The 21,371-nt window shown below is 33.9% G+C and overlaps 1 protein-coding gene and 3 long non-coding RNA genes across 4 annotated transcripts; all 4 read left to right on the top strand.

Annotated features, from left to right (window-relative positions):
* Positions 1–187: 187 nt before the first annotated feature.
* On the top strand, positions 188–688 carry LOC121244763 (TMV resistance protein N-like). The gene has a single exon (XM_041142970.1). It carries the CDS (start codon positions 188–190, stop codon positions 686–688), a length of 501 nt encoding a protein of 166 aa, XP_040998904.1.
* A 1,697-nt stretch (positions 689–2,385) lies between these two features.
* LOC121243978 lies at positions 2,386–17,852 on the top strand. The gene is made up of 3 exons (XR_005936356.1): positions 2,386–2,585; positions 2,797–2,801; positions 17,840–17,852. It is a non-coding gene; the product is annotated as an uncharacterized LOC121243978 (long non-coding RNA).
* On the top strand, positions 6,097–7,512 carry LOC121243976. Its single transcript, XR_005936354.1, has 3 exons — positions 6,097–6,326; positions 6,429–6,717; positions 7,357–7,512. It is a non-coding gene; the product is annotated as an uncharacterized LOC121243976 (long non-coding RNA).
* On the top strand, positions 16,555–17,657 carry LOC121243975. The gene is made up of 2 exons (XR_005936353.1): positions 16,555–17,075; positions 17,197–17,657. It is a non-coding gene; the product is annotated as an uncharacterized LOC121243975 (long non-coding RNA).
* Positions 17,853–21,371: the final 3,519 nt, after the last annotated feature.

Here is a 21,371-nt window from a genome sequence, read left to right as displayed (position 1 = left end):
AGTAGATTCTCGTTTTTTCTTCTGTTCACACGTAAAATATGTGTGGGAATACTTGTGTTGAAAGTAGAGCAGATTTTCATTGTTCACCCCTGGAGATGAGTAGATTTCAGTGTTAGCATGAGTTTTGGGGAAGATCGATCAGTTCATTGAGGGCTTGCTTTAAGCATTGTATATCTTTTATAATCTAATGGATATACAAACCCCTTCATCAGCCCCTTCCTCTTGTTCCGAACACCAATGGAAATACCAAGTTTTCCTCAGTTTCAGAGGTGAAACCCGTAATACATTTACCAGCCATCTATGCAATGCATTGCGTAATAAATTTATCTACACCTTTAAGGATGATGAAAGACTGGAGATCGGAACACCCATTAAGGAGGAACTCTTGCATGCAATTGAGAAGTCAAGAATGGCGGTCATCATTATTTCAAAAGAGTATGCATCGTCCACATGGTGCCTGGAAGAACTTGTAAAGATTCTTGAATGCAAGAAAGATAGAGAAATGAAAGTTTTGCCCATTTTCTGTCATGTAGAACCTAGTGATGTGCGGCACCAGGGGAGCACCTTTAGAGATGCCTTTGCTAAACACGAGCAAAATCTTGTGAACGAAGACAAGTTGCAAACTTGGAAAAATGCTTTGAAAGAAGTGTCCAATCACGTTGGAAGATCTTTGAAGATCAATGAGTAAGATGCAAGATTTTTCTCTAGTGAGAATCTTTTTTCTTTTTCAATTTTCTTTTTCTCGTTTTGGCTGTAAAATACACATTTATTATTGTATCACTATAACAAAATTTAAGGACTTAATTTGTCTCAATATTCTTCTCAACTTTCCTAATTGAGTAATTCTACATACAACTATGAAGTGTGCAACTGCTGCGTAATCGTTTTGAAAAATAATTTTTTTTTATGAGTCTCATGTTTTATTCACTTTTTTCAAAATGATTACGCGGTGGTTACACAATTCACAGTTATAAATATCCTTTTTCTTTCTAGTTAGATGTGATTTGTAGCATGCATTCATAATATCGGTCCAGTAGAAGTATTTAAATACTGTAAGCTTTCAATCAGGTTTATATAAATTAGAAATTCATCCGTTTCTTCCGTCACATTTTATTTTGATAAACTTCAATTGCCAAAAAAGTATACTTGAAGAAACCTATTCCACAAGTTCCATATAATTTATTTATTTTTAATCATCTTAATTTTTGAAATATTATTGTCATCACTATGCCAAATACTAAATCAATAATAGAATACCAAATTAACCATGTGCCCTGTTGCAAAAGGTTGGCATGGCACTTTTGCTTTTTCGTAAAATTTCTTTATGCAATTAAGAAGCAATCTCATCTCAGACTCGAAGTGTTTGCTTTTGGTAATAAAAAAATTATTCTTATAAATTTCACTTGTTGCACTTGTTTAAGAATCAGCCCTTACATATCTCTTTGTGATTTGTGTTGGTTTTGAGTTGACTCATCAATAGGCTTTATTTTATCTATTTTACAGGGATGAGCTGATATTTATCAAAAGCATTGTTAAAGATATATATGGAAAATTGATAACCCTTATTGATGATCCTGAGCACAACCTTGTTGGGATAGACTCTCATGTTAAGGAAATGAATAAGCATTTAGATATTGGATCGAATGATGTTCGCTTTATAGGGATATGCGGGATGATTGGATTGGGCAAGACAACTCTTGCACGAGTTATATTTAAAAAGTTGAATCATCTATTCCAAGCTAGAAGCTTTCTCAAAGATGTTAGTTCGTGTTCTAAAGAAAATGGTATAGTTACTTTGCAAGAAAAAAGTCCTTTCTGATATGAAGTTGATGGATGACCAAGAAAAATGGGATGAGTTGAAGGGAATTGATGTGATAAGGAATAGATTATGTGGCACAAAAGTTCTTATTGTTCTTGATGATGTGGATGAAAAAGAACAATTAGAAACATTAGCTGGGAACTGCAATTGGTTTGGACCACTAAAGATAAACATTTGTTAACAAGTCATGAAGTGCAATTTATATATCCGATTGAAGGACTACACAAAAAAGAGGCTTTACAGCTTTTCTTGTCACTATTTTGGGGAGAAAATTGTGGATGCATAGTTTTACTACAAAGAATGGGTTGGGAAATTGTTCGCTGTGAATACCTAAAAAAGCCTGGAAAACGCAGCAGATTATGGCGTTGTGATGAGATCCTTGAAATTCTACGGGATAAATCTGTTAGTGTAATAGCTATACACACACACAATGCTTGTGACTGTTTGTTGCATGCACAGTTCCATTCATTTATTTTGTTATTTTTTATTACGAGGGAACATATAATAAAGTCGAAGGCATAATGTTAAGTACCTCGTCTCCACACCAAGAAGAAGACTTGTTTAAAAAATGAATAAACTAATTAGATTAATTAAAATATGTGATGTGAACCTTTCGCGGGGCCTCAATTCTCTCCCTAACGGGTTACAACTAATGGAATGGCACCAATATTCTTGGCGGAACATACCGGAGAGTTTTTAACCAATCAATCTTGTTGAACTCATTATGCATCGCAGCAGCTTTCTGCAATTACCAGCGGCTTTTCCTGTGAGATCTTTTTCCTAGATTAATTTTTGAAGGTTGCACAAGATTGTACAAAGTTTACCCATTTATTGCAGCTCTCAATCAGCTTATTCTTTTAAATCTCAAAGATTGTAAATCTCTGAGTAGGCTTCTGCATTAGATCAACTTGGAATCATTGAATCTTTTCATATTATTGGATTGTTCAAGACTCGCTAAGTTTCAAGAGATTGGGAAGAATTTGTCAGAGCTTTATTTGGATGGGACTGCCATTGAGGAACTCCCATTATCAATTCAATATCTAATTGGCCCGACATTACTAAATCTTGGAGGGTGCAACAAGCTTTTGAGTTTTTCGAATGTCATCTATTGTTTACCTACTCTTACTAAAACTCTCATTCTCTCAGGATGTAATGGTCAACCTCTTTTCCCTGGTTTTTTTTCAATTGGTGCACTCCTAACCTTCTCTTTGCCAAAAAGCTCTTTTTCAAAGTTGACATCTTTAGAACATTCTCATTGGATTAGCTAAAAGTTAAATTCAATGAGAATTTAGCTATTAAACTATACAATGTATTATATTGGAATAACTATATTCCATTAGAATAAAGCTACAGTAACTTCTAAAGTTATTTTTAAATTTGAAAGACATTGTTTATTCATCAAATTCATTTTATATCATTTGTTTCTCTCTCATGAGGTCTCTATCAACGTATTTCTAATTTCTATTTTTAATCTATAATTTAATTAGAATATGATTACTAATTAATATATAATATTATGAATGGTAAAATATTTTTGAAATTGATATATTAATTTGAGTTAGTGATATATTAATTTAATAAGAATATGATTATTAATTAATATATAATAGGTAGAATAGTAAAATATGATAAAATTAAATAAATTAATAATTAAAAAAATTAATAATTAAAAAAATTAAATAATTTTAAAATTATTAATTATTTATTATTATATAATAAATAAATATATAATCTAACGTAAAGATTTGATGTGTAAAATTAAAATCAAATTCATCTTATGTTATTTTATTATTATATAATAAAAAATAGTTATTTTAATGTAAAGATTTATGTGAATAAAAATAGTTAAAAATTAAATTTCTTTTATATTTATTAAAAATATCTTTTAACTTTAATTAATCCAATAAAAATTCTCTTTAATGGTTCTATCCAAGTGACTGCAATCTATTGGATGGAGCACTCCCGGATGATCAGTGGCTTATCCTCGAGTCTTTTAATTGGAAAATGATATCCTTACTGCGTCTGAGCTGTACTACCGGTCTACTAACCCTTTTTTTTTTTTTTTTTAATTTATTTTGCCTCAGCAGTGCTGCACGCTGTCAATTTTATCATTTCTCTGTCTACACATTTTCGGTAAGATTTGACATAAATAAATGGCCTTAAAACTCCTCCTTTTTTTTTTTTTTTTTTTTTAGTGCTACGTCCACAGTTAAGTATAATCGGTCTCTTTTTTTTTGTTATTTTTTTTACATATATATTTTTTATATTTTTAAATATTTAAAAAAATTAAAAAAATCACAATATTATTACAAAAAACTTTATTAATAATTAAGTAAAAAGAATAATAAAAAATTCTAATAGTATCACTGAGCTGTACGAACTAGTGATTAGAGTATTCATTTTTTTTAAATTTAGGACAATATTACAACCACCTCTAATTCCTACTAATTATTTTGATTTTTTTTTATTTTTTTAACATTTTTTAACATTTTTAAATATATATTTTTTTAAAAAAAAAATTCACAATATTATTAAAAAATATTTTCATAATTCGAAAATAAAAAATAAAAAAAATGCAAGCAATAGTTGGAGGATTAGCATTATCATTTTTCAAATATAAATTTCATATTTCTAATATACGATTGAGCATGTTTACTAATATAAATTTTATATTTTATTTTTATTCATATTTTTAAAAAATAAAAAAATATATCAATATTCTAAAATTTATTTTCTTAATTATTAAATAAAAAATTAGAATTAAATAGATGAACGGTGGGCTACCATTTTCCCCACCGTGAGCTACAATTTTGCTTTGAATATTGATATAAAGGAATTTTATATTTTTTTGTCAGAAGCTGACACTTTTTTCTGAGCTTGGTCAAATCGTTGGCAGAGTGTGATCTAAAATGTGCTTATGAAGTCCTGACCTGCAGAGGAAAAAAATTAAAAAAAAAAAAAAATCAATAGTATAGCGTGGTAAGCGTATCACTTGCCCCCTTCTAATTCGAGCATAAACAATTTCACACTCTTGTCACAGAGCATTTCTCATCTTCAAAGAGCTAGCATTGGTTTGGGTAGAGTGAAGGTTGGCCAACATATAAATAAGTTATACTAAAAATACTTCACATTGATTGAATATCTTTAAAATAATTTATATTTCTACTATAATGATTGGTTAAATTTGAAGAACTAAATTGATTTACCAAAAATAAAAATAATAATTTCTAACTTCATTGAAAATATGGTTAGTGAATATTTAGATAAAATATTAAATATTTGATTAGTGAATAAGAAATTTAGATAGAAATTTAGATAAGTTTAATCTCGATTTTTTATTATTAATATTAAATGACCATTAAAAATATGATTTTTTTTAATATTAATTTAATTAGAATATAATTATTATTAATATTAAATTGGTAGAATTATAAAATGTGATACAAATAAATTAAACAAACAAATTATTAATTGAATAATATTTTATTATTTTATAGAGAGTAAATGACTAATCCAATATGGAGATTGAATTTAAATAGAATAAGAAAATATAAAAAAGTATGATATTAACTAAATTTTAAAGATGCATTTAGCCAGACTAATGCTAGTGCTCTTAAATTTCTTTAGTTGGAGAATTGTAGCCGGCTTCAGTTATTGCCAAATCTTTCCTCAACTACACATTTTGTAATGGCTGGTGAATGTACTTCACTCTAAAATTATTCCAATCAAGTAGTTGTGTCGACTTCAGCAGGAGGAGAACACACTGTTACTAACTGCCCTAGCTTGGCTGCCCGTGGAGAAGACATTCTGATGAGTGAGGTTTCTTTGCTAGATAAACACTTTCAGCCACTGTGGATGGAGGTCTCTCTCTCTCTCACATTCATATATATATATTCACAAACATGCTAAGACTTTCTTTCCTTTTAATTTTTCCGTTTCAATATTGTACAGGAGCAAATGCATCAAAGTGAAGAATATCATCGCATTTCTGATACTGCAATTCCAATTTGGTTCAATCACAAATATGGGTCATCTATATCGGTCCCGTTACCATACGTTCTCTCTAAATATAGCAGCTGAAGTGGAATTGTGTTGCATACAGTGCTACGTACTAATGTTCATGGAGTCGAAACTTTGGCTGATGCCCCAAAATAGTGTTCACAAGTCGATATATAGCTTGTTGAACATGGATGAAGGCCGTCTTGCAACTTGTTCCATAGTCCTCCCTAAATACCAATGCAACCTCCATGATTCATTTGGACTTTGCATATATATAGTGCATGCGAGGCTTGGGAACCACCTAGACGAGCAAAGCTGCATCACCGCTCGGTTTACATCCAACAGCCCCAGTATTGCGATCAAAGGTTGTGGCGTTCGTATCCTCTATGAGCAAGATATGACGCAGCTCATACAAATCTTAAGCCAGAAAAATTTGGGATGCTTGCCTCCATTTTTTTCACAAGCGGCAGGCAGAATTGGTCCTCGCGATAACGCAACTGGCCCACTGGTAAGGATTCATGCCCTCACACTTAATTGGCTCTCTCTCTCTCTCTCTCTCTCTCTCTCTCTCTCTCTGTTATTTGACACTAACAAATTTCCATGTTTACAGGACTTGCATCACTCCACTGGGAATAGTTTTTAACTTTTTGTTTCCCTCCGAGTAAAGTTCAAGACTGGTTCACTCGTCAAAGCCATGGGCACTCGGTGGCAATGGGCTTACCCTCGGCATTGGACAGTGATGATGATTGGATGAGACTTGTTCTATATGCTTCTTTTTCAATCCGCAGGGATTCAACTACCCTCCTTGATAATTGTCAATTTCGAATGTGAACATTACATGGCTTGGGTGATATGAAGTCCTTTCTTGCGACACAAGTAGACATGAAATCAAACGGTTTGTTCAAAAATGACCTACAATATTTCATCTTTATTTTCCATTTTACTACAGTAATCCCGCTACATCTAAAAGGAACTGTTCATCCATGTAAAAAAATTTTAATTCATTTCTCTCTCCTTCATCTGATTTTCCCCATCTCTTTAAAATCTTTTATCTCCAGATCACCCATTCTCTCTCTCTCTCTCTCCTAAACTTTCATCTTTGTTTAGCGTCAAAGAGTTTGGGTCTCTCAAATAACAACTCTAGACACCGAATTTTGATCAAATAATGATTTTTAGCTTCTCATATCCTTTCAAATAACAATTTCGTATCTTCAAGAGAACTGAAAATATATCTTTTTTATTTTTTAAATTAATTTATATTTAGATTTAATTTATAAATTTGAATTAATTTAAAATAGAATATAATTATATAATATTATATATGAAAAGATATTGTAAATATCAAAAAATACGAGGATATCATTGTAATTAGAAAATATATTTGAAATGAATAAAAAATATTAAAAAGTATAATATTTAAATAATATGAAGAAAAAATAGATAAACTGATGTATGATATATTATAAAAATCAGAATGTAAAATAAAAAAAATAAATTTTAATAATATATTTTAAAGGATAATATAAAGAATCTATTAGAGTTCTCTTACTCGAGGTGGCTTCTGTTGGATAGCCTACATACCTGGTAAGGAATTGACGGGTATGCTACATGCAGTACAGCTACATTGCAGCTTCATTTGCGAGTGATTTTCCATTTATTACGATGGAATGTGGACTTCATCATTTGTACAAGCATACTGAATGAAGCAAAACAATAGTACCTGAGGATGAGGTGGGCCGACTAGGAGGAACTCTCCACTCTAATAAGGACCTCGAAATTGAAATATCGATAAGGTTTCGTCAGCAGATCAAAAAGATCACTAACAAAACTAGGAGTGGTAGTAACCTTATGGTCATAATTTTTTAGGATTCATTGTTTTGCTTCAATATACCATTAATTCTCTCCTTTGTATATAAAATATTAATTCTGTAACGCCCCGTATTCGAAAGAGTTGAAGAATTACTACATGTCTCTTACAAACCTATCTCTCCAAGAGTTTCATAAATGACACACAATCTCATATTTTTTAAATAACCATAATACAAACTCTATAAGTCATCATTTCAAATTAACAAAAATCAAGGGGTTCAAATTTTCCGATAAATCTCAACGAAATTAAACAATACATTTTCAAATCACAATAGGTCCAAACAACTCAAAGTACTTCAAATACTCAAGTTATATTATTCTACTAACAATGGAACTCGACCTTCTATCCATATCTAGCCAAGTTCTAATTTCTAATCCTGACCCCCAGCTGGGCAATTAATGTCATAGGAAAATATATGAAGATAAGGGGTGAGTTATCAACAACTCAGTAAACAGAGAACATATACTAGTATGTAAACATGAGCTATTTTTAGAAAGTTTGGTATGTAGAATTAAAACATTTCATTTTCATATGCACATCTCGAAACATGTTATCAGAAAAATCAGAACGACTTTTAAATCTTTTCATATTCATAAACCATCTTCATATTCAAAAAAACTGCTTTGGCATAACATAATTACACATCTTCATCTTATCAAATTATATCGTATCATATTATGTCATATACCATATTTAACTCTTGTGGTAGGGTTGTGCTATCCCCGGTGGCCAAACTAGACAGTATCATGTTGTGAAACTTCCACTTTTTCAATCTCGGAGCCCCGAGTATGCATACAAGAAAGAACACATTAAAGACCACTTTGTTTTCAAAGTGGGTGCACTCATATCATATCATATCATGTTGGTACCAAGCATATCACGTGAACCAATATCATCATATTAGAACCATATTTAGAATCAGAATCAAAACAGATAAGTATGCCAAAGGTTTTTCATATCTATATCATATCAAACACGTACATATCATTTTCAAATGATCAATAACAAATCCAAGATATTTCATATCACATGTATAAAAATCTAAAATTTCATATTCGCTCTTTGTACATTTCAGAAACATGTCAAATATTGCTCATGTCCACACTATTTATATCAAAAAGTAATTTTCTCTTTTATAGCGATTTTTCATGAGCGAATGCAACACAATTATACTAAGATTGTTTTCACGTTTTCTTTTAAAATATATCATGCACATTTTACAAACCAACCTCAGTTCATTTTCCTTTCTATGCAAATTTAGCATAGGAACCCCGCTTACCTAGACTCATTAATCTTTCAAAAACAATTCTTCAACAATGTCGAACAAATATTAATCATCACCTATAAAAATCACATAATTCCTATAAAATTCCAATCAGCCATGTATTTCGATATTTAAACCTAAAATGCTAAAAGAACCTATTTTAAAATCCTCAAAACCCAAAATTCTCATAATTCATAAAACATCATCATTTTCTAAAACCATCAATATCCACTTAATCGAATTCATACCCAATAAGAAATTTAATCGAACAAGTATTAAGATAATTACGGAACTCAATAAAAAGTAATATTTAAAATATATAAAATACCAACAACATATTATAAATTAATAGAATACTCTGATTACTTTAAAAATCTTATAAAATACGTCGTGAAAAACTCATCTCTTAAAATAAATTTACTTGCTTTAGTTAATAATATTATTAAAATATTATCTACACAAAAATAATATTTTATGAGACTTAAAACAAAAACCCATTTAATCATAAATCAAAAAAGAAACTCCGAAAACATATATGTGAAAATTCACTAAGGTTAAACCGGTAATAGTACTCAACTATTAGGTTAACAATTTAAATATATATATATATATATACACACACACGCACCATATGAGGAAACTAGCAGTGAACCGATCCAAGAACACTGAAAAAATAGTAGTGTAGCGGCAGCATGGGCTTACACCAGGAGGAATTAGGGGTCCCGTGCGACGGCTAGGCTGGAATATTGTGGTGGTGCGGCTGTCGAGCTGGGATGGGAAGGGGGTGCGGCAGCGAGCTGCCTACGCTGGGCGGCGAGAGCGAGAGAGAGATGCACAGTGAGAGAATGAGGGAGAGACCGAGAGGAAACAAAAAACATCTGGAGGTGGCGTAAGCTTACCGGGGGGACTATGGCGGCGTGCAGCGAACATGGGTGATGGGAAGTCCTCGCCGGCAGTTTTGTGGGGGCACAGCGCGGTGGAGCTCTCAGTGGAGGGTGATTGCAACGGCTTGGACATTTTAGACAACTAAAACAGGGGATTTCGGGGCTTGCAACAGAGGCTACGGGGCGTTGGGCAACAGCTTCGTGTGGCTAGGCACGATGGTGAGGTCCAGACAGAGGTTCACAGTAGAGAGTGGATGTCGGTTTGGCCTTTTGCGAAGAGGAGAACGAGTGACACTTAGTCTAAGGTTGAGAAAAGCTTAACATATATATATATATATAAACTATAAGTGGAAAGCAGATAAAACCTAATGAGGAAGGGATGAACGTGCATGAAAGAGGAAATAAGGTATGAACCCGAGTGACATGAAATCTGGAAGCGTTTTCCACGGGCCTGGGCCTGGCAGCGGGCTGGATCTCACAAATTCTCTCCTTTTAAGCAAAGTTGACCATATTTTCTGTCTTTTACACAAGATTCATGTGTATATGATTTGTGTTATCCTTAAAATAGTGGTGTGGTTCACCCATCGGAGTGACAACTCCCTTGTGACAATCCCTCGTCTTGGAGTGGACTTGCTCTTTGTGCTTTTGTTTCAGTGCCAAGGCATTTGAGTAACGCTTATGACAATCTGGGTTCCCAACGCCCTTCCAACCTCATTGGTCATCTGGATCAAACCTATCTTGGCAATCATGTGCAATATTTCCATATGTATTGCCTCACCGAACGTGATCTCAATAAGTTGTTAGATCGAGGTGGATTCATCTGGCTGTCTTATATAAGTTCTGTTACGTAAAGTCATTTTTGCATATTTTTTTGTATATTCTATTGATGTTTATTTAAAAAAAATGATGCAGTTAGTCACATTAGTAAATGTGTAAAAAATACACAAAAATAACTGTACATAAAATTTTTGATATACCCGCGTGTTGTTTCCAGATTTTCATGATATATATGGTTGGATTGACGCTTCTATCTCAATCGATGGCCCAGGCAGCTCGACGGTGCGGAAGCGTGGGCTCCGTATTTTGTACAATGAAGACGAACTGAAGTTTGAGAAAACAAAAAACCACTACCTGGCTGTGGATCATAACATGTTTGGAACCCTAGCTAGGGAAGGCGAGAACTATGGAGGAAACCCTAGCTTGTGACAGAGGTGGCTTTCTGGCTCGAAGAGAAGTGAATGGCAGAAGTGAAGTAGTTGATCTTAGTAGTTAAACTAAAAACGGTGGGTTGGGACTTGGGAGTTTGGGTTACATACTACGGCGCGTTTTGATGTGGATCGAAAGGAAGTGAACGGTGGGTTTTGATGCGGAAGGAATAAGGCCAAAGCGGTGCGTTTCCACCTGGTCCAGACGGTGCGTTTGGATTAATGAAGATGCCAAGCTGCAGTTGAGCCCATGGGAAAACGCCGCGTTTCATTGCTATGGAAACGCTGCGTTTTGTTAGTGACAATGAAAGAAGACCCATGCTGTTATTTTATCTTTCTTTTAGTCAGTTAGAATTTTCCGTCAAGTGTCAGACAATATAGAGACGGAGTTGAGAAACGACTATCACATTATTGCTGCACAGATAAATCGGAAACGACTTATTATTTGGAGTTCAGAAATGTTTGGTTTGCAAATGACTATGGTAAAAGTAAGGCTGCGTGAAGGCGTTGAGTTGAATTAAATTCTTTATAAATAGTAATGAATTGAATAGTTAATAAAATTATGTAGAATTCATTTGAACTGAGTTTAAAATATGTTTGAATGTTAAGATAAATTTAATATTTGTTATAAAAAATTGAAAAAGGTTACGAGTCTCACGTATAAAGATGTGTTAAATTGAAAAAGATTGTGGATCTCATGTGTAAAGAAGTTTTGAGTTGAGATGAGTTTAATAATTTGAGAGTTGGATGTTTAGATGTTAGACTCAGTTTAAAATTAATTGATTGATCATACTGTAAATTAATTTTTATTTAAGTAATTGATAAAATCATTGATATATCATATCAATTCATGCGATTAACGATAATCAAATTTAGGATCAAGAGGCATTTAATTAATTAGATAATGAGGATATAACTTTTCCCATAAGTTAACTTAGACTTGTATTTGCATGTCGTTTGAAGTTACCCTTTTTATTTTCAATATGGTTGTATGATTAGCATTTTTTTCAAGGCCTTTTTCTAATAATGATATTTATACCATTATTTCATAACCTATCTTATCCCCAATTAATAAGATAGTGCCATTTTAATTAAAATTAATAATTTAATTTTAATTTTAAATTTTAAATTTTGTTTAATTATGTAGAGTTGTAAAATATATTGCAGTTTGATTTTCACCCAATGAAAAAATTACAGATCACAAGATTGATTGAAATAAATAAATGAATATATCCCATCGATCTGTTCCTTTTCAACCAGAGATATCCAATGATTTTTTCATCGAATGAAAATCCAACTCAAGGGATTTTCTATGTATCATTACTCTTTTGATTATGATTTCTGATGGAATGGTATTAACAAAATTATAGTAAAAAACTACTGTCCTCCCTATAATTTTTTGCAGTTAACAGCACTTCCATTGCTTGATGCATTACCAACAGGTTCTTCTGGCTGGCTAAATCAATATTCATTTGAGCTCTAAAGATCTAAATCAAAGTGCTATTTATCAGACCAATTCAATAAGGTTGGTTTTGGTGTTTTATATATATCGGAAGATACAGGCACAAGAGGAAGACAATTTCATTGACTCGTGATCAAGCTATGTGTAATGGATAAAATATATTGGACCCATGGTGTTTTCTAAGCCCAACCCAAAGTAGGGGGACTCATCCAGAGAGAATAAGGAGAAATAGGCTAAAGGAAGATAAGATGTCAAGAAGAAAATGAGTGATGTGACATAAATAAGAGGAGATTGGACATAAAGGAGGGGGGGCATAAGATAAGGGGGAAAAAACCAGATGACTTCAAGGACTTTTGGCCAAGCTTCTCTTAGGGGATTTCAATTTTTCCTTCAACTTCTTCAACCTTATGAGAGGAGTTCTAGCGACAATATCTCCATCAGAAGACAGACCTCCGATATTTATTATACAGTGAGGATGAGAGGCTGTAACACAAGCATATTATAGTAGACTCTCCCCTTCCCAAAGTCCTGTGAATGTAAGCTCAGTGTCGAACCACGTAAATCTGTGTCTTCCTCTATTTATTTTCATTGCATTTTCTATATATTCACTATAATAGATGTACACACGAACACTTTATAGCTGCACGAGACTATTTTCGAGGGCTCAACATGACACCAATCGAGGCCCAAAACAATCTCAACGGGTTAGGAATGAATGTTTCTCTCCTTCTAGCCTGTTATGCCCTTTTTAGGCGTTAACACTATGTTTTTTGATCCCTTCAATTCAAGTACAGTCTCCAATGTTGATTGTTTGAGGTGAAACTGGAAAGAAACAGTGGCTTAATAGGATTTGCAAGAAACGAACTTACAACTGCTAGTTTATATATACTTATATCATTATCTATTCTTAGTTTCTTTTTTGATCTATTTGAGAATGGGTGTTTCAAATCCAAGACCTCTATTTTGAAAATTTAGAAATTATGTCAATTAGGTCACAAACCTCGGCAGTTTCTATTCTTAGTTTCTGTATTTTCTTATATAAAAGAAGAAGTAACAGAAGGTATATATCTCTCTATTATATAAGTGCATATCAGATGGCTATAGACGGAAATTCTTGTTTTCCGTTAAGTGTCTATCAAACGGCGTTAAGTTCACGTTAAAGCAGCAATCCGCGTTCTTTTTGTCCCATTCGAAAATGGGCTCTCTCAAACGCAGACCTCTCTAGAAAGTTCATTCTCTGTAAACCAGACCATCTCTCTCTAAAAATTCGCTCGTGCGAATCCAGCTGGGGGAAGGAGAGCTTCGGCTCCTTCTTCCTCTTCCTCTCCTCCTTCTTCTCACCGACCCTTCGTCGTCTCTATTGGTCTCGTTTGTTTTTTTTTTTTTTTTCACATTTTTTGCCGAATAAATGGGGTAGCCGTTTCAAGCTTCTCTGGTGACCATTGTCCAACACGCGCACTATCGAGAGAAGCCTCACCTGCCGATCTTGTGATCGATGAAATTAGGAGCTAATAAGAGAGGCGCGTTGCGCTGACGCGCTATTTAAAAGAAACGCTTGGGGTTCTCAAACCACCGCGTTTGTTGCTTCTTGATTTGAAGATCTATTTTGAAATTTTTATTCGTTTCTTTAGTTTGTTGTATTTTTTCCTTGCATCCTATTGTTCATTCTCTCGTCGAGACGGTGTGAATCCGAAAGCCAAGTTTGGAGCTAGCAGTTCTTCTTGAAGGACCTAGCAGCAGCTCTCTGTCAATTTCTGCGTAGCCACCGTGCAGTCACTGTAAGGATGATCCATCGAGCTGCCAACCACCGTCTGCAACAGATCCAGCCTCTGGTTCCTTGCTTTTCCATTTGAGCTTCTTGCTGTTGTTGGGAAATCTTTTGCAATTGCCCATTGTTGTGGATCTTGTGCACATGCACTTACCACGTGTAAGTGAAGACTTGAAAAAAGAGGTAAGGAATTTCAGTCTAGAGGGATTGGGCCTCGCTCTTTTCTTCCTTTGGAAATGAATTTTTGTTCGTGGGATTGATATAGCGAATTGAATTTCTTGAACTGTATACATGGTTCTTTCTCATTGTGAGCATGTTTTAGCCTTTTTCTTTCTTTAATTTTAGTGACCTTGTCCTTCTGCCATGACTTGTAGGTTTCTTTGTTACTATTTGGATTACTGCTGTCATGTTCAAGTCAAATGATATTCTATGGACACAGACAGCTCTCAAGGTACTGTAATTTGTAGATACGAATTTTAATGTTTTTGGTAAGGACTTTATTTTTGGCACGAGAAAGCTCTCTGAATTAAGCAAGGGGCTTTCTCAATTTGTTTAAATATGAAGTTGCTTATATGATTTCATATTTGTCTTTTGTATTGATATTTGCATCTTTTTATTGTTTGTGTTTATGATTTTCTAATATATTTGGTTTATCTAGCGGATTTTACCTATTTGGTTTAAGGTTTGCATATGCGCACTTTGCAAATTTTGTATAAATATGTAGTTATATCAAATTATCTGTAGTTAAATTGCAAACCTGTAGTTATTTGGGCAAATGCAAACCTCTGGTTGGTTTGACCAACACATCTACAAGTCTACTATAATACCTCACCAACATTAGACATGTTTATAAAAGAAAAACTCTTGCATCTAAAATGGTTTGCCAAAGCCACCCAAAGAAAACAGCAAATCCAGCAACTTGCATATATATATAATCCCTATAGTTATAATGTGCCATTAATTAAACTACAATAATGAAAGTAAATCAAAGACTCTCTCTAAATTGAGACATGATGTGTGTGTGTGTGCATGTGTGTGTGTGTGTATATATATATATATATATATATATATAGATGAGGAATATCATTCGAATGTGTGTGTGTGTGTGTGCTTGTGTGTGTATGTATATATATATATATATATATATATATGAATGTTATTGCTGATGGAGGCTGGTTAACAAAAACACCCAATGGATATATGTTTCTCATTTCGAATGTTATGTGTTCATATACCTGCAAAGGTATCAAAACAGAATTAAGGGATTCGTTTTTAGATATTAGATAGAGTATATCAACGTTTCTGTTTGTCAGAAATTTCAACCAAAAAGCATGCTACTACATATTTATAAATAACCATTGACAAAAATGACAAGCCATCATGAGAGGTGGTATCTCTTAACCCAATCTGACATTATTAATATCGCATCAGCATCAGTAATGTATTCATACACATGTAGCAGAAGTACAAGTACTAGCAGCAGAACTGTATGTTGCAGAAAGTCACAAAGTATAGCAGGTCTTGTGATATTAACCATTTCCTTCCGAGAAGAATTACAAAGTGCACGACCACGTACTACAATAATATATATATATATATATACATGTCAAGAAAACAGCAAATTCAGCAACCTGCATATATATAATCCCTATAGTTATAATGTGCCATTAATTAAACTACAATAATGAAAGTAAATCAAAGACCCTCTCTAAATTGAAACATGATGTGTGTGTGTGCATGTGTGTGTGTGTATATATATATATATATAGATGAGGATGAGGAAAAGGTAGGTGGTAGCACTGGAAAACAAATAGATAAATATGGAAGTAATTACTTTAGGGTCTGTGGTAATACTTTAGAAATAGAAGATGATAGCAAAAAAAGATTTGGTACGTGAAGGTAGCTTTTGATGACATGCAGGAGTGGGGGGACCTTCTACTTCTAAAGCTTGTTGGGGCTCAATGCCTTATCACTTTTGTGGAATTGAAGATTGTCCTTCCATGCATGCATTCCTACTACTCCCTTCCAAACCATAACAAACAAAAGTTCAAAATTGGGTCAAACACAATAAATTAGCACAAGTCCCACCCAAGCAGTAATTGTACTAAAAAAAGTAATTAAAAAATATATATCATGCATGAGTACTACGACTTGCATGATTTCTTATTTACTGTTATGATTATGATTTTGATTGTTATTTGATAAGCAGTATTTTTCAATTCCTAACTTTTATGGATTTGACAATGATAGTAAATATTATGTTTGGGATGATTTTGTTTTCTGTAATGGGGAACCCCTAGAGGAAGAAAAGGTTGAGCAGACCCTTCTACAGCTAAGAAGTTTAAAGAAAACTGTAAACAATCTATGGAGGTAGGGTATTTGAAACTTTGGTGTATGATCTTTTTCTTCTTTAACTCTCTTTTGTTCCAAAGAGGTAGGGTCTTTGAAGCTTGCTTTGATGTTTGGCCTTGATGGCTTTGCTTATCTTTGTCTAATGTATTTTGAAAGACAAGTTTGGGTCTGAATGGTGCTTTTGAGTGATGGTACTTTTATTTGGATGCGGTACTTTACCTTTATTATTTAAGGCTGCAATTCGATTTAAGGTTGAGATTGTATCACCTGCAAAATGGGAAAGGTCACATTCTACTCTATCTTGCCTCCTTGGAAAAGGTATACAAATAGCATTCCCTCCTGAGTTAATAATGACTATGTTGTCTGAAGCTTTGGCTTGAGCAGTAGATTTTGTATAGAGATGCAAGCAGAAGCAGAACGCAAAAAGAGAGCTCAAGTTCTTGACTCTGAAGGTAATAAAGTCAGTTTGATCTGCCAAGTTTCTTAGTATACCACTTTTCAACACTCAAGTAGGTAGCCTTGTGCATTCGCCTTATGCATTCTTAGAAATTAATGTCTCTTTATAATTTACAGGAGAAAGACAAAGCCAACATCAATGTTGCTGATGGAAAGAAGAGTTCTATAATCTTACAATCTGAAGCTGCAAAGATGGATAAAATTAACATGGCCCAAGGTTATTTATCATGTCAATAAAGATTAATTCCCACAGTATGGAAGTAATGTTTTTCTTCCATCCTAATATTAGTACTAAAATCTGTTTTGATAAGTAAGTTATTACTGATATCTTTAGAACATATATGCTATTTTGGACATGCATTTAATTTTAGCATGGACTAGGATAGAATTCATAATCAATACAAGCTTTGGTCTGTATTATAATGTTTTTGTTGGAGTGGTTGCCACAAGAAATCTAGGCCGTGTATTGGATTTTGAAAGGAACTTATGTATATGTTAAGCCAGGTCTCACTAAAGGGGGCTTGTTCATGTTCTCTTGTATGGTATGTGAATATCAACTCGAGAAGTCTTATGCTGAAGCCCTTTTTTTTCTCAACACATCCTATATGATCTAATATAGCGTGCAAAAATTTAAGAAAAGAAATTTTTAATGCTATATCAAAATTGTGATCATGTGAAAATTTTTACGAAATTTTTTATGCTATATCAAAATTGTGATCATATGAAAAATTTTAAGAAATTTTTTACTAAATCTGTTAAGAAAAAAATTGAAATTTCAATTCCCCCAAGCTTGGATCAACCTATGGCCTATTTTAACTTATTTGTGTTTGTACTAATGTTTTTATCTTCTAATTTATGCAGGCATGTACTTAACTATCATTATCCAAAAATATTTGCTAGAATTTACATTTTTTTTTCTATGCATAACATTTGATTCAAATCATTTTTTTTTTTTTATAAAAAATATATTATTTTTTAAAAATAATCATTTCATCTAGCTAGGCTAACATGCTTTGTACGTTACCTTAACCTAGTATATATATATACACACACAGCATTATGCCCGGTGAGCAGGTGCGCATTTTGTACTGTTGAATTTTAAATTTTAATAAAAATATACTTTATTTCTCAACTTGTATTTAGATGAAAGCAAAACACCACACCACCACAAATTAACTATATATCTAATTTAATCAAATAGAGTCTCTATTTTATTAGAAACGATAACACAAAACACACAATGTAATACATGTAAATTAATTCTCTTAGGAAAAAAAAAAAAAAAAAAACCTTTAGTGTATATCTCAAAATAGGAAACCCTCTTTTATCAATCACCAAAACCCCTTTTAGGACCTTCAAGATAAATTGTTTGGCTACACAAAACCAACTATCTTATATTATCTCATCTCATATAATCATTACAAATTTTTTAAATTTTCACATAAAATATAATAAACAATTCAACTTTTTCAAATTTCAAAACAAAACTAACATTAAAAAATTATATTATAATAATATTTTATTCAACTTTTAACAAAACATCCCATCTCATCTGAACTATATAACCAAACGAGGCTATTAATTGTCTTCCCAAAACAAAAAATAAATTAAAAAAATTCACACCCTCCTATGTTAATATCTTTTCTTTTCTACAAATAAAAACTATCACATCCAAGTCATTATTTTTTTATGGCTGACATTTTGTGACAACAGTTTTTACCATTTTCAAAATATTGTACTAACATAATAATAATGGTTTTTTATTTATTTTTATACTTATGGGATGAGCTTTTGCGTGCTTAGTTATTTTGCATTAGTTCCTTCACGGGTTCTTCCAGTGTTTTTGGTACCATACCATACCATACCAACTAGTACGGCCAGTATATGTTATACCGGAACAATAGCCGGTACAAATAAGTTCTCTATTTTGTAGTGCCCAAGATACCGGCTATACCGGCAGGTACACATATGTATCGGCTGGTATTTGGTTTTTCGGCCGGTGCAGATTCTTCAGCAGACTTAACTTTCTTCAATCCTTAATTACTATCTTTTTTTTCTCACAAAAAAGTTATGTTCTCAATTTCTCTATACTGTTGATCTTTCTTTATAATGCCACCAAACTCCATCCCCAATTTATAATACAATTACAGGCAGCAACCAAATTAAGAATGCTATCCCCTCCCCATGCAGTTCCCAACCATGCACCCTGGCTATGAGCCTTTTGCTTCCTAACCTGATCGCATGGATACCTGACCCCAGAGAACAAGTGGTGCACGCGGCATTCGACCTCAAATTCGAACAGGCAATACTTAAGGGAACATTGACCCCACATGGTTGCTGCCTGTAACCTATTATACTGCTATCTTAAGGCAATACTTAAGGCCACCCAATAGTCAATACACATAACTTATACCAATACCGCAGCCTATTATACTGCTATCCTATGTTCGTTATAATGTTCAAAACCAAAAGAGAATGTATTTCATCTCATTTATTTTAGAGGAATTTATCTTTCATTTCATTTTCACTACAAGAAATTAAGCCTTTTGCAATGATTTTAAAATCGCTGCAAAAAGTCCTTATTTGAGGCGATTTCTAAATCACTACTGAATTCCAATGCAAAGTTGGGAAATGTTGGAGGAGAATTTACTGTTTACTTTTTGCGGCGACTTTTATACCTATTGCTGCGATTTTTGTGGTCACAAAAAAATATTGTAACTGTTGCAGCTTTTTATTTCCCTCAAATTTTAAAATCACCGCAATAAACACTTTTTGTAACGAATATTGTCGCCATAAAAGTCATATTTCTTATTAGCGACAAATCATTAATGCCAGAAAAACTAATAAAATTTAAACCTGTGCGTTTTCACTCATTCCTTTAATTCCCTCCAACCGTCTCCTCCCTCCTCTCCCACCCCCCCCCCCCCCAAAGGTCTCTCCCCAATCCATATTCTTTCGTGATCCCCACTCTTCATGCCTCCACGCAATAGCCACTGCATGCCGTCGTCGATCCACGGTCACCGTCGCCAGCCAACCCAACCAATCTCCTCCCTCACGGCTTCTCTCTCCAGTAATTCTCCCTCGCTCTTCACCATCGAAGTCCTTTCTCCCTCGGGTTCCCAATGCCGCCGCACCACCTCCAACTACCGGCGTAGCAACCCCCCAAACAGTCCCCAGCCCCTCCACTGAAGCTCTCCCTCTCTCTCACCGTCGATCTGCTCTCTCCTTCACAGATCTCACTCAAGCTCCTCGTTCAAGCCCTACGCCACCTTCCTCCACGGCGCAGCACCGCTGCAAGTCAACCCTCCACACGGCCGCAAGGCCACCCCCATGCTCCACCGCCTCCCCTTCAATGTCATAAGCCAACCTAGAACAGAGCAACCCTCTGCTTTTGTTTACCAACATATAGGAAAGTAGCTTTTATCTCCAATTAAGCAAAATTCTTAATTGGTTTGGAGAAATTCTTAATTGTTTACAGCGTTTTTATCTCCCATTTTACTCAAGTTGTTGATAGCAAGTGATGACTGATATTGTCGTGGAAATAGGCTTGGTTTTCTCTTTCAATTTTTTTATAAATTGCCTATGCATTTGTTTGTGTATGTATAATGTAACTGTGGCCATATAGTGTAAATTAAAAGATCTAGCTTCTCACTTTATTTCCTTCATTGTTTTCCTAGATCTTCTTTTGTTTTGTTTAGAGGAAAGCATGCAAGGAAAGAACAGAACAAGTACTAGGATCGTTAAGGATAAACACATTGTTTTGTGTGCACTCAACCTAGCTAGGTAAATATATAGGGTAAGAAGTTTGGAGAATTGAAGTGCTAAGGAAATTTTCATTTTCTTGTGCCAATTGTATTAATAAAATTGCTTGGGGATGTGATTGGAAACATTACAAATCAATTCCGCTACATACAAATGCCACTGTGCAAGCGGCATACAATCGGCAGACATGGCATAAAAATTAAATTAATGCTCTAAACAGTCTTGGTGAACAATCTAGAGTGAAGAGAGGGGCAGCCGTACTTGTGCAGTGCGACTCTGACATGGCCACCTTTGCAGCCACCGCGAAAGGCGTCGCAACAGCTTTCCGGTCCGTCCTTCGACGTGCCCATCTAGCCACTAAGCGCTTCGGTCGTGGGTCCGATTGTGTCGAGTGGTGGCTGTGAGCAAGACCAAACTGGTCTCTCTTATCCACCAAGTCTACAATGCTGGGCATCGATGCTTCGGGGAAAATCACGTTCAAGAGCTCATCGAGAAAGCTCCTTAGGTTCGTTTCCTTTCTTTATTTCTCC

The sequence above is a fragment of the Juglans microcarpa x Juglans regia genome, chromosome 8S (assembly GCF_004785595.1).
Source record: "Juglans microcarpa x Juglans regia isolate MS1-56 chromosome 8S, Jm3101_v1.0, whole genome shotgun sequence".
NCBI lineage: Eukaryota > Viridiplantae > Streptophyta > Magnoliopsida > Fagales > Juglandaceae > Juglans > Juglans microcarpa x Juglans regia.
The sequence above is the reverse complement of the archived record's forward strand: the minus strand, read 5'-3'. Positions and strand labels throughout refer to the sequence as shown.

Coding starts and splice junctions, on each gene's coding strand:
- LOC121244763 (XM_041142970.1), top strand. CDS start 188: ATGGATATACAAACCCCTTCATCAGCCCCTTCCTCTTGTTCCGAACAC.